This window comes from Lathyrus oleraceus, chromosome 6 (genome assembly GCF_024323335.1).
Source record: "Lathyrus oleraceus cultivar Zhongwan6 chromosome 6, CAAS_Psat_ZW6_1.0, whole genome shotgun sequence".
In the NCBI taxonomy this organism is placed as follows: Eukaryota; Viridiplantae; Streptophyta; class Magnoliopsida; order Fabales; family Fabaceae; genus Lathyrus; species Lathyrus oleraceus.
Window position 1 is genome coordinate 98,912,768 of NC_066584.1, and position 12,495 is coordinate 98,925,262.

Consider the following 12,495-nt stretch of genomic DNA (forward strand, 5'->3'; position numbering starts at 1 on the left):
AACTGAACCTTCTTTCTTTCTCAAGGTCCATTTTTTGCTCATCATCTCCATCAGTTAGTTCTCTTCACTGAACTTTTCCATTAACCTTTCTCCTTCACTACTTCTCACACCGCCGACCACCCTTCCCTTGTAACCCACACCGTTCCTCCGTTCTTCAAACCTTATGTCTGTCGTGATTCAACACGACACACCTTCTGTTCAAGTTTTTGACGACCGAAACTTCACCTCACAACATCCATTAACCTCCTCCATCCAAACGACTTACAACAACCTCTAAACCTCTGTGTCCCCCTCCGTCACCGACCAACAAGCTTTCCACCTCACATTCACTCCTACCACCCCACTTCACCACAACCTTCACCTTACCACCACTTCAATCTCCATCCACCCAATGATGCTAACACCACATGCAGTAACCAAGCAAACACCTTACTCCATCTGCGAGTCAACTTCTCCAACCATAATCTACTAACCACTGATTCAACAATTTGAAACCACGCTAACCTCTTGCAAACACACAAACACCTCACTGCAAATTCTGTTCAAAAACACCACAAAACAGATCCACCACCATATTTCATTCACGCCGAAAAATTCCAAGCAAACATCATTCTCCATCTCAACTCAAATGCCAGGCCGACAAGCTTCTTTGAAGCTCCATGTGACCATTTTTTTTCTTTTTCTTCTTGTCACTCTTTTCCAACCATTTTTTTTGTTCAAATATTATTCTATTTAAATTTTATATGGTAATTCTCATATTTTGCTTATTTTGTTTTTATTAAAAAATTATCTCTATATGGTTGATTAGTTTTTGTTAAAAAATTATCTTTATATCCTTTATTAGTTTTTGTTAAAAAATTATCTCTATTTTTATTAGTTTTTAATCCAATTTCTAAGATCAAAACAACCAGGTTGGTTATTGACCTTGCAACATGAAAAACTGGCACTGTATCAGATGAACGTGAAATGTGCATTTTTGAATGACCCCTTAGATGAAAAAGTTTATGTAGCACAACCAGTTGGTTTTATGAAGCAAGGCAAGGAAATCAAGGTATATATGTTGCATAAAGTCATGTATGAACTCAAACAAACTCGAAAAGTTTAGAGTAAGAAGATAGATGACTTCCTAAGGAAGAAAGAGTTTATAAAGTGCACAACTGATCATGAAGTATATGTTAGGATAAGCAGGATTGAGCTGCTTATACTATGTCTCTTTGTCGATGACTTGTTGATAATAAGTAGCTGCAAGAAGGAGATCAAAGATTTCATATGACCTGGGCAAGGAATTCGAAATGTCTGACATGGACAATACTTCATATTTCTTTGGCATCGAATTCTGCAAGAGTAGTAGAGGGTTGATGTTGCACCAAAGAAGGTATGCAAATGAGATACTTAAAAGATTTGAGATGGATGAATGCTACATCAATACTCTCATTACAACCCATCGATACCCCACATGCACACATAATTCAAAATATATGTTTAATTAAAAATACATCATATACTAATTAATTACAAAAATACTAATAATTTTATTAAACAATTTAATCAAATTACAGGATGTTACAAGGACGACCAATGACCCACTATATAATACACACTTGATTGATTGACTTATAGGTTGGACTCTTTCAAGATCCAATAACAATATATTTTACTTTATTAGATGTATAATGTGCAATTTTATTAGTATAATAATAATCACATTTATTTCATTCATCTTATTATTTAAGTTTTTATACATCATTTCAATTTCTTTTGGTTATTCAAACTGTTTTTAATAGTAAATGTTATGAATATATACATGTATGAAATGAATACATTTAAAACATTTTTAAAATTAAAATTAATATATATGCATTGAACTTTTGATTTGATTACCAACAACTAAAAGCATATTTACCCCCATTACAAGTGTGAATTAAAAACAAACAAGAAGCAGTAAAAATGGAAGATGTTATCTATTATTTCAAAATGTTTGAACTAATTAACTTGTATATTGTAGCTCAAAAACACCAAACGAATTATACGAATTATGTACAATTTGCTAGAGCAACTAGAGTACAACCAAATTAACAAGATTACAAAAAAACAGCTCCAAAATATAAAGAAGACATAAAAAGGAGCATATACATAATCTCTGTAATGCAATTTATTATAATTTACATTAAAACCACAAACAGCATGAGTCAGAAATAATAATAATAATAAGATTATCCTTAAACTATCAAACAAAGACACTTATTCATGTGTCTTAGTTTGATATTAGGTGGATGATTTGGTTAAGTAAAATGAACAAGAGGGTTCTCATTAACAAAATTACCCGGTGGATCATACTCACAGGCGATAAGCATTCCATTGTCACTATTCTTGCAATGCTGCAACGCGCATCCAACATGCGAAGAATCCCTCCAAACCATCTGCGTAAAATGTTCGCAAAGTTTCGGTGGTGGCTCGCACTTGAGCGTGCTGAAATCAAACGAATCTTTCTCCATGTACCAGTAATAAACCGCATCAGAAGGTGTCCAGTGCAGTTTCTTCCCCCAGAACATGTTCTCGCCGAAATTCGCGGTAGAATGAACCAGTTTACAATCCTCGTACCTTTCCGAGAGATATTTCCTCGCGACGTCCGCGAGGTCCTCGCTCCATGCTAACGCCGGTAGTTTGTATTCCTTTCTCACCCAGTTGTGCGCGTGCATGAACTCATTCGCTAATTCGGTTTGGTTGTGGAGATACATTGTGCGGTTTGTCCGAATGTATCCGAAGAATTTAGCTGCATTGCGACGGCGGCCATCGCGTTGGCCTTTGACGGGGGAAGCTGGCACAGATGATTGTTGTGTTGTGGGTGTTGCGGGTGTTGTGGGTGTTGCGGGTGTTGCGGTGACGACGACAGCGGTGGCAACCGTGGTGGTGGTGGAGGAGATTACGGTGAAGATGAAGAAGAGAAGAACCGTAAAGAAAAGGAAGGTACGCATTGTGAAAATTGGGGACTCGTGTTGTGCGAGAGCCCCGGTTAGAATTAAGGGGGAGAAATTGTTGGGTTTTATATTTGTTAAGTTAATTACCTTTCAAAACAGAAAAATGTAACGATTCTTTTGTTGATTTAGGATTTTTACGGTCTTAGACTTCATTTTGCTATTTTTAAATTCATGGATGAAAATTAATAGGGTTAGTTATGTGTACAATTTGGTAATTTGATAATTTGGATACCAGCAAAATGGGTATTCTAGAAAGAAAAAAATAGCGTGGTTTTTGGATGTCCGCATGACAGTGGTCTATCTATAGTCAAAATATATTCATGATTTTTTTGGGCTGGAAGATTGACTAATTGATCATTCTTGATTATTGGATTAAATACTTAAGAGAAACATCTGTAGTTAATAGTAATTTAGTTTTAATGATAAAAATATAATGGATTAGATTTTCTTTTAATAGAATATTAGGAGGTGCATCTAAGTTTTAAATCAATGTTTAAAAATGATATCTTACTATTTCTAAAATTATATTTTACTATTTCTCTTCTATATTTCTTCCATCTTTTTCTCTTCTTTCTCGTTTCTCACTTATTCCTCAAAGATTTTTCAATGAAAATATAGAAGTTGTTTTGTACTTCTACTTTAGTTGCGGGGTAAGTTAAAAATCTTCGGTTTAGTCTATATACCTTACAACAATAATGATCAATATAAAAGATTAAAGATAAATAAAAGTAAAAGACGATGATACGATAGATATTTATTAATGTAGTTCGGTCAATAATATCTATTTTTGGGACTATGGAGCAAGTATTTCAAAGACTACCATCCTTATAAGCCTCCGGTCACATACCCACGACAAACACATTAGTCTAAGACATATTTGAAGTTTCCATGTTAAATTCAAATGTTCTTATTGGGTTTCTCTTTGTCTTTATATAAATCATACTCAACAATCTCTATATTTTCGAATATCAAACCCCTATAAAGACTTCCGCCATGACAGTCACATCCTGACAACTAGAGAGGTACACCTCATGGTTAACATTTAGAAATACGTAACAAATTCAAACAATGCTTGAATTTGTCAATAATAACTATCTTGATCAACATATTAGCTGCATTGTTTGAAGTAAGAACTGTTTCAAGTGATATTTGTTCATATGTAAATAACTCTCTGATCTTGTAAAATCTTATATCAATATGATTGGTCCCGACATGATAAACCTGATTGTTTTTCAAATAAATATCACTCTGACTATCACAATGCAACCAAACTTCACCTTTCTTAACACCTAGTTCTCTCACCAATCTTGTAAGCCATACATGACCATTATGAATTAAATCGATGATTTCCAACAAATAGGCCTTCCTGCTAAAGTAAAGACATGCCATATTATAGACCTTCTACCATCACTACGCCAAAAACTGGAATAGACAGCGCCCCTTAGAGGGCGCTTTATGTAGGAAGCGCCCTCTAAAGTGAAGAGAAAAAATAAGGAGCATACTATTGGAATAGACAGTGCACTTTAGAGGGCGTTTTGGTAACAAAGCGCACTCTAAAGTGAAGCGAAAAAATAATGAGGAAATGGAGGGACACCAATAGAGGACGCTTTATTGAAAGCGCCCTCTAAGGGTAACCTTAGAGGGCGCTTTTGAAAAAGCGCTCTCTATGTCCATGTACATTTCCAGTTTATAAGGCGCTTTTGGAAAGCCTTAGAGAGCGCTTTTAGAAGCGCCCTCTTAGGCCCCCTTTAGAGGGCGCTTTTGTAACAAAGTGCCCTCTAAAGTGAAGCAAAAAAATAATAATGAGGAAATGGAGGGACAACAATAGAGGGCGCTTTAGTGAAAGCGCCCTCTAAGGTTACCCTTAGAGGGCGCTTTTAAAAAAGCGCTCTCTAAGTCCATGTACATTTCCAGTTTAGAAGGCGCTTTTGGAAAGCCTTAGAGAGCGCTTTCAGAAGCGCCCTCTTATGCCCCCTTTAGAGGGCGCTTTTTTTACAAAAGCGCCCTCTAAGGTCCCCTTTAGTAAACATTAAAATTATAACATATACTGCATGTCTCTTTATTTTCCCTCTCTACAAGCTATTTCGTTTACGTAACTGGGTTTTCTCTCTACTGCGACCACCGTCTACTGCGATTACTTTCGTCCTCCGTTCGTTCTCCCTCCCTCACCGTCGTCGTCATCGTCGCCTTTTTCTGCTGCTGCGTTCACGTTCACGTCCACCGTCACTGTTCACTTTCTTCTCCATCGTTACCGTCACCTTGAAGGTATTTCTCTTCTCCATCTTTACCGTTCACTTTCTTCATGTGTTTGATTAGGGCATTTTCTAAACTTAGTTTTACATTTTGTGCATTATGTTGATTAATGTTGTTTAGGGCAAACTGAGTTTTTTATTTCTGATTGAAAACTGATATCATTTGAAGTGTGTTTGAGCTTGTGCTTGGAAGTTTGATGATTATGGATGCAAGTTTGTTCATGTTCCAAACACCATAAGTTTGCATTGGTCTTTTGCATGCAGTAGGTGTGTGTGAGTTTGCATTGGTCTTTTGCATGCAGTAGGTCTTTTGCATGAGAAATGGAAGGTATATGAATGTGTTCACGTATTGAATCATTGTCTTACTTGGGTCTTATTGAATCATTTCTATATTACAGATAAAATGGCTAACCAAGACGATACCCATGACGCGAATGGATCACGTAACAATGTTGAAAAAGAAATCAAACGAGGATTGACGGTTATGAAGTCAATCATTCGTGCAAGAGACAAGGGTGTAAAATTTGAAGTACATTGGAGTGCTGAAGACCAACTAATTGAGCCTAACGGTTCAATGTTGGCAAGTTACATTGGTTTCCTTGTTCGACAACATATTCCGATTACATGTGATAATTGGAGAAGTCCGGACTTAAAGGTTGGCAAAGAAAAAATATGGTCGGAGATACAGGTACTTACCATATATTGTTATATGTTTTTTTTGTTGACTATTTGTTGACCATATATTGTTATAATATTACTTTATAATAACACACTCCATGTGTATGTTTTTTAGAGATCCTTTCACATCGATGAAAGCCGGCAAAAATATTGTATTCAATTGGCCGGAAAAAGACTCCGAGGATTTCGATCCTTTTTGTCCAACAAATTTCTCAAGGATGAGGAAGGAAAATTTGTTGAAGCAGAACGGCCAATGAAGTATGCCGAGATTATTTCAGCCGATGAATGGAATAACTTTGTCGCCAAACGAAGAAACGAAAAATTCCATGTAATGTCTATTAATTATGGTATTATACAATTGTTAAGTTACTTGGTTCTAATATGCCTTAAACTTTTTTATCCAGGAAGTAAGCGACATAAATCGGAAAAGGGCATCAAAACCCGCGTATCCGTACAAAAAAGGGCGTACGGGATATGCACGGTTACAACAAAGAATTGTGAGTATATTCAAATGTTATGAGCTTATACATTGTCACAATATGTTATAATTGATGATCTTATAATCTAATTCAATGTGTAGCTAGCCGAGGAGAAAAGTGACGCAACATCTCTTCCGGAGCACGTATTATGGAAGGCTGCTCGGGTTGGGAAGGATGGGGCTGTCGTTGAAGCGGTCCAAACTGTTTATGACGAATGTGTAAGTATATGTAACATTATTTCTTTAATTATATCGAAAATTTTGTTAGACATATAATTCATTTTTAATCTCCTCTAATAATATTTCAGTAGACTTTATCCCAAACCGTACCTTCAACCGAGGTCCAGGATTGCAGGAGCGTACTTAGTCGAGTACTAAATGTTCCTGAGTATTCCGGTCGTGTGAGGGGTAAGGGTTTTGGTGTGACTCCGTCGTCATTTTATAAAAAACCAAAAACAAAAAATCCTACCAACAAAGAGGTGATGGAGACCTTGGCGGAGTTAAGGGCACAAGTACTCCAACTGCAAAACGAGAATGCAAGGTATAGAGAGGAAAGGTGCGCCTCCGAGGCAAAAGATACTAGTGACCGAGCTAGTATCAATTGTCAACCGAAATTTCCCGAGGTAATTATATATGTTATTATGAAATTAAAATAGCACTTTTTTACTTGACACATATACACGTTAACAATAACATTTATTATTGGTTTAGGGCATTTCACCTTGTCAGCTGTATCTATCGTCACCAACTTATCGCATGGTTGGCAAGGGAAAAGTGCACAACACTTCGGGTGAATTACTTCACCATAATCCCCTCCCGGTGGGATATATGAAAGTTTCGGTTGGCCTTGTATTAGATACCGACGTGCTTCTACCATTACCTGACGTTGTTTCAGAGACAACGTTGATGCGAGAAGTAGTCAGATCCTTTGTTGGATGGCCGTCAGATCTAATTTTCCCAGATGCCGAGGTATATATGTTCTAAATGATTATGAATCTTTAGTATTCACATTTCAATTCAGCTACAATTATGATATTTAATCAATCCTTATTACATGGTAATGTTAGACTCCTACAAGACCCACGCATAAAGTTGGTAAAGGGATTTCAAGACGCATCGAGTCGGTTGCATCTCTAAAAGAGGTACAAATATATATACCTATTGAATTATATACGCAACGATTCTGTTGCATCACAAAAAGTCATGATTTAATTTATATGAATTTTTAGGTTCCCGGTCGAAAGTTGAAAAAAGCTGGTAACAATATTCCTCCAACGACGTCCGGGACAAAATCTCAAATTATGATGCGTCTTGAGAAAATGGTGAATGAGTCCGATATTATGCAAGGGGCCATTCGTACTATAGATTTTGATGAAGGTGTTTTCGGAGCTGCTCATTTCGAAATAATTGCAAAGGAGGACATGCAACAACTTTTTGAACACGACGAATTGGGCATCGCTGTCATTCATACATACATATGGTACTCCGATCAATCTATAATTTACTTAGTTGAACAATTTATTTACACATTTCAATGAGTAGTCTAATGTTTATTATGTTTCTATTTAAGGTATATGTATGTAACATTGCTGCGGGGAACTGAATTGTGTAACCGTTTCAATTTTATTGCTGCTTCCCGTATCAACGCAACGTTAATAACGAAAAATCCAACATCCGTAAAGAATGATCTAGTCGATAGATTCATGGCGGCCGGCGATAAGACTACACCCAATTTGTATTTTTTACCGTTTAATTCTGGCAACGGGTTAGATTTTCTTTCTAATAATTTCATTCTAATCTATGTATATCTTTTACGTAGAAAATTTTCATTCATCTAAATTTTTGTTTTATTTTACAGTGGTCACTGGGTGTTGGTTGCTATGGATCTTTCGAGACTAATAGTGTATTATCTCGATTCGTTATCGGGTGATTGGAGTAAATATCCGAGTATGAAGAAGACGGTTGACGCGTAAGTGAAATTCCCCTAAATATTCGTGTGTATTTGTATATTTAATTATGTCTGTCAGATTGATCTCAATATACGTTTTTATTTTGTTAGGGCAATAATAAAATTTAGATCGAAAAAGAATTATCGCAATAGGAAGGACATTACCTGGATCAGAGTTCAGGTATATATTAAGTATCTTATTTTTGCTTATAATAGTGTTTGTTTTTTTTGCTTATAATAGTGTTTGTAAGAAATTAACTATATATATATTGTTTGTTTTTCTGTGTAGTGTCCTCAGCAAAATAATTCGGCCGATTGCGGATTTTTTGTATTGAGATTTATGAGAGATATCATTGCGTTGAATCGTATAGACATCCCAAAAATGGTATGGAATAATAACTTAGGGTTTATTTTAATATTATCGGATATTTCATCTAATTTGTTACTAAATCATGAATATGTTTTATTCTCTTAATTGTAGTACTTTGAGGAATACAAATCTTACTCAAGAGCTCATTTGGATGAAATGAAGGATGAATTGTGTCAATTCATTGTTGATCAAAGAATCATATAGCTAGGTTGTATATTGTTGTACATATATGTATGGAATGTTGTTGTTGTATGCTGTTGTTGTATATATGTTGTATATTGTTGTTGTACTTTTACTAACTCATGAATATGTTGTTGTATATTGTTGATCAAAGAATCATATATTATGTTGTATATATGGAGGATTAATGTTGTATATAAATGGATTCATGTTGTATATATCAATGGATTAATGGTGTATAACATTGGATTAAAGGATGAAATCAATATAAATTTTACACTTTTGCAGCATGCGAACAGGTTACCAATTAAATATCCACTGTTTTTCAAACAAATTTTTTTAAAACAACTAACACTTTAGAGGGCGCTTTCTGTAGGAAGCGCCCTCTAAACATTTTACATTGACAACTTTAGAGGGCGCTTTATCCAGAAAGCGCCCTCTAAACACTTTACATTGACAACTTTAGAGGGCGCTTAACACTTTAGAGGGCGCTTTATGTAGGAAGCGCCCTCTAAACATTTTACATTGACAACTTTAGAGGGCGCTTTGTCCAGAAAGCGCCCTCTAAACACTTTACATTGACAACTTTAGAGGGCGCTTTTTCCAGAAAGCGCCCTCTAAACACTTTACATTGACAACTTTAGAGGACGCTTTTTCCAGCAAGCGCCCTCTAAGGTGTCCCTTTATGGACCACTCCAGAGGGCGCTTTTTTCTGAAAGCGCACTATAATGTGGCCCTTAAAAGGCCACTTTAGACAGCGCTTTCTCCAGGAAAACAAAGCGCTGTCTTTACCTATGCCAGCGCCACTTTAGAGGGCGCTTAAAAGCGCTGTTGTAGGCCAAAATAAGCGCCCTCTTTTCCCTTATTTGGCGTAGTGCATCCATATCAACAACATAGTCAAAATCAACATATCCAACGACTGAAGGATCATCATATGCTAAACATGATATCATGACCCGTTGTACCCTTCAAGTACCTAAAAATCCACTTGACTGCTTCATGATGGTGTTTTCCTGATTTGGACTTAAACTTAAAAACTTGACTTACAGTGTGGAAAACGAGGTCTACTGTAGAAGACTTTATCATGCATTAAACAAGCAACAACAATGGCATAAAAAATCTTTGACATGCACTCATCGTTTGCACATGTCTTTGGACGCTGATCCAATGGGAGTTTAAAATGACTCACCAATGGAGCACTTACAACATTTGAATTACTTATATCAAACTTGTCTAACACCTTTTCAACATAGATTTTCTGAAAAAACCATAATCTTTAGCAGTTTTATCCTTGTGAGTTTTCAAACCAAGAATCTTAAATTGCAGTCTGTAACAACCTAATTCCCGACTCTACATTTAATAAGATAATTCTATGAGTGCAACTTTCTGTTAGATGTATTTCGTATAATATCAAAACTAGAATACTTTAGTGTTTATGTATATCGGACGGTATCTTTTGAGTCTTAATGTGAATCTTAGCATTAGGAAGCATAAAAATATTTTGAAACAAGTTGGAAAAGATTTCATGCATGAAAAACAAGTTTTTATGGGAAAAACAGTCTATGTTTTGACATATACGTGTTATTGGTAGACACATAGAAGGAATTTTTTCCTATGTGTCGACACATTCAAGTTACATGTCGACTCATGTACTCCATTTTTAAAGCCTTTAGCTTCTGTTCGATGTGGCGTATATACAGGTCGACACATGACCTATACAGGTAAATGCATGCATCAAACAGGTCGACACATGACTTACATAGATCGACTCATGCAACATATTTTTCCAAAAATTCACAATTTATTCAAATCTTTTGCATTCATTTTTCCTCCAAACATGCATGCATATAAATACTTCATACATGCATAATTTCTAGTAAGGTTCTAGAATAAACCTACACTAAATCGGGATTTCAAAGAGTTCTCATCATCTTTAACCTAAACAAATCCTTGTGTACTCTATCTCTCTCTCTCCCCCCGTCTCTCTATCTGTCTCTATCTATCTCTATCTTTTTTACATTTTATTTGCAAATTATTGAATTCATGTATTGTGAGATCAATACAGTTGGATAAAATTTTGATAACATTTTAAAAGAGGTTTTTATGAGTTGATCACAATCAATTAGATTATGGTTGGATTTGAAGATCAATAAAACCATACAAATTTCCAAAAAAAATTGATTGCACACAATGTTTTTGATAATTTATCTTAATAGTATTTTTGTGTGATTTATCATTGGGAATAGTATCCATTTTTAGCATTGCATTCAATTAAACATGGTTGATAGTTTGTTAATAAAATTTATGCTCATTATCATACCTTTATTGCAGTTATGCATATCCGAGCTTTTTGATAGATGTTCAGTTAGACGATTCGATCCGGGTTACTTTCACTCGCCATAAAATTTTCAAAACAGTTTTTTGTTAAAGTTTTTAACTTGTGATCTATTCACCTCCTCTAGATCAAAGTCTACCATCTAACAAGTGGTATCGCGAGCTCCAGTTAATTTCGTGCTTCAATATTTTCTTATTAGAAAATAGATACCGAACCTAAAGGGGCGTACAATAGAGCATCCATTTTTATCGGGGAAAATTATGGCTATTGGAAAGCATGTATGTGTATCCATGCCAACTCTGTTGATAAGGGTGTATGGGACATCATCATCAATGGTCCTAATCAAATTACAATGACCAATGTTGAAGGCGTCGTCGTGCCAAAACCAGAAGATCAATGGAATGATAATGATAAGAAATTGTGGTCACATGATTGGAAGGCACAAAATATTCTCATATTTGAACTCGGTATTGATGAATATTATCATGTTTCCCTTTGTGAAGCCGACAAAGCTATGTGGGGCGCATTAGAAGTTTCCCACGAGGGAAATAATAAAGTCAAACAAGCTAGGATCAAGAGTTTGAACTATTTCGTATGAAGCATGGTGAAACCATTGCTGACATGCAAAAGAGGTTCACACATCTTATAAATCAATTGAATACTCTAGGTAACACTATTTCCAATTATATTACTAGTAATAAAGTTTTGAGGTGTCTTAATAGGGAATGGAAACCCAAGGTCATCGCAATTAAAGAAGCGAATGATCTTAAAACACTTGATCTCACAACTTTATTTGGCAAGATAGAAGAACATGAGCAAGAAAATACTTGTTGATTCTTAATATTGGCAGCAATTTTGGTAAAACAAAGAGTGTTCACAAGATGTTATGTGTGATGTCTTAACATAAGATATTCTATGTACCTGTTGGAGCTTAAGGAACATGATCATGCAGGATTGTTTCAGAATGTCATACACAAGGTCATGTCATCTGATATGTATGTACCTGCTGGAGCTTAAATGAAAGACATGTTCATGCAGGATTGTTTCAAGATGTCATACACAAGGTTATGGCATCTGATATGGTTGTACCTGCTGGAAGTTATAAAAGGAATTATTGAATTATGCAGGATTTTTCCAGGATGTCAAACCCGATGTCATGACATCCTGTACAGAGAACATTCAGTGTGAATGTCTGGTGTTTTGTGATTGCACAATTAATGGAAATCTATGTATGATTGAAGATCTGATTAGCTGGCGCATTCAATCATGGATTAGA

The 12,495-nt window shown here is 35.6% G+C and overlaps 2 protein-coding genes across 2 annotated transcripts; one reads left to right on the plus strand and one right to left on the minus strand.

Moving 5' to 3' along the window:
- Nucleotides 1-2,282: 2,282 nt before the first annotated feature.
- Nucleotides 2,283-2,975, minus strand: LOC127094204 (pathogenesis-related protein PRB1-3). The gene has a single exon (XM_051033062.1). It carries the CDS (start codon nt 2,973-2,975, stop codon nt 2,283-2,285), a length of 693 nt encoding a protein of 230 aa, XP_050889019.1.
- A 4,681-nt stretch (nt 2,976-7,656) lies between these two features.
- On the plus strand, nt 7,657-8,250 carry LOC127098438 (uncharacterized). The gene is made up of 2 exons (XM_051037037.1): nt 7,657-7,866; nt 7,957-8,250. The coding sequence occupies exons 1-2, from the start codon at nt 7,688-7,690 to the stop codon at nt 8,222-8,224; spliced, it is 447 nt and encodes a 148-aa protein (XP_050892994.1). The 5' UTR covers nt 7,657-7,687; the 3' UTR covers nt 8,225-8,250.
- Nucleotides 8,251-12,495: the final 4,245 nt, after the last annotated feature.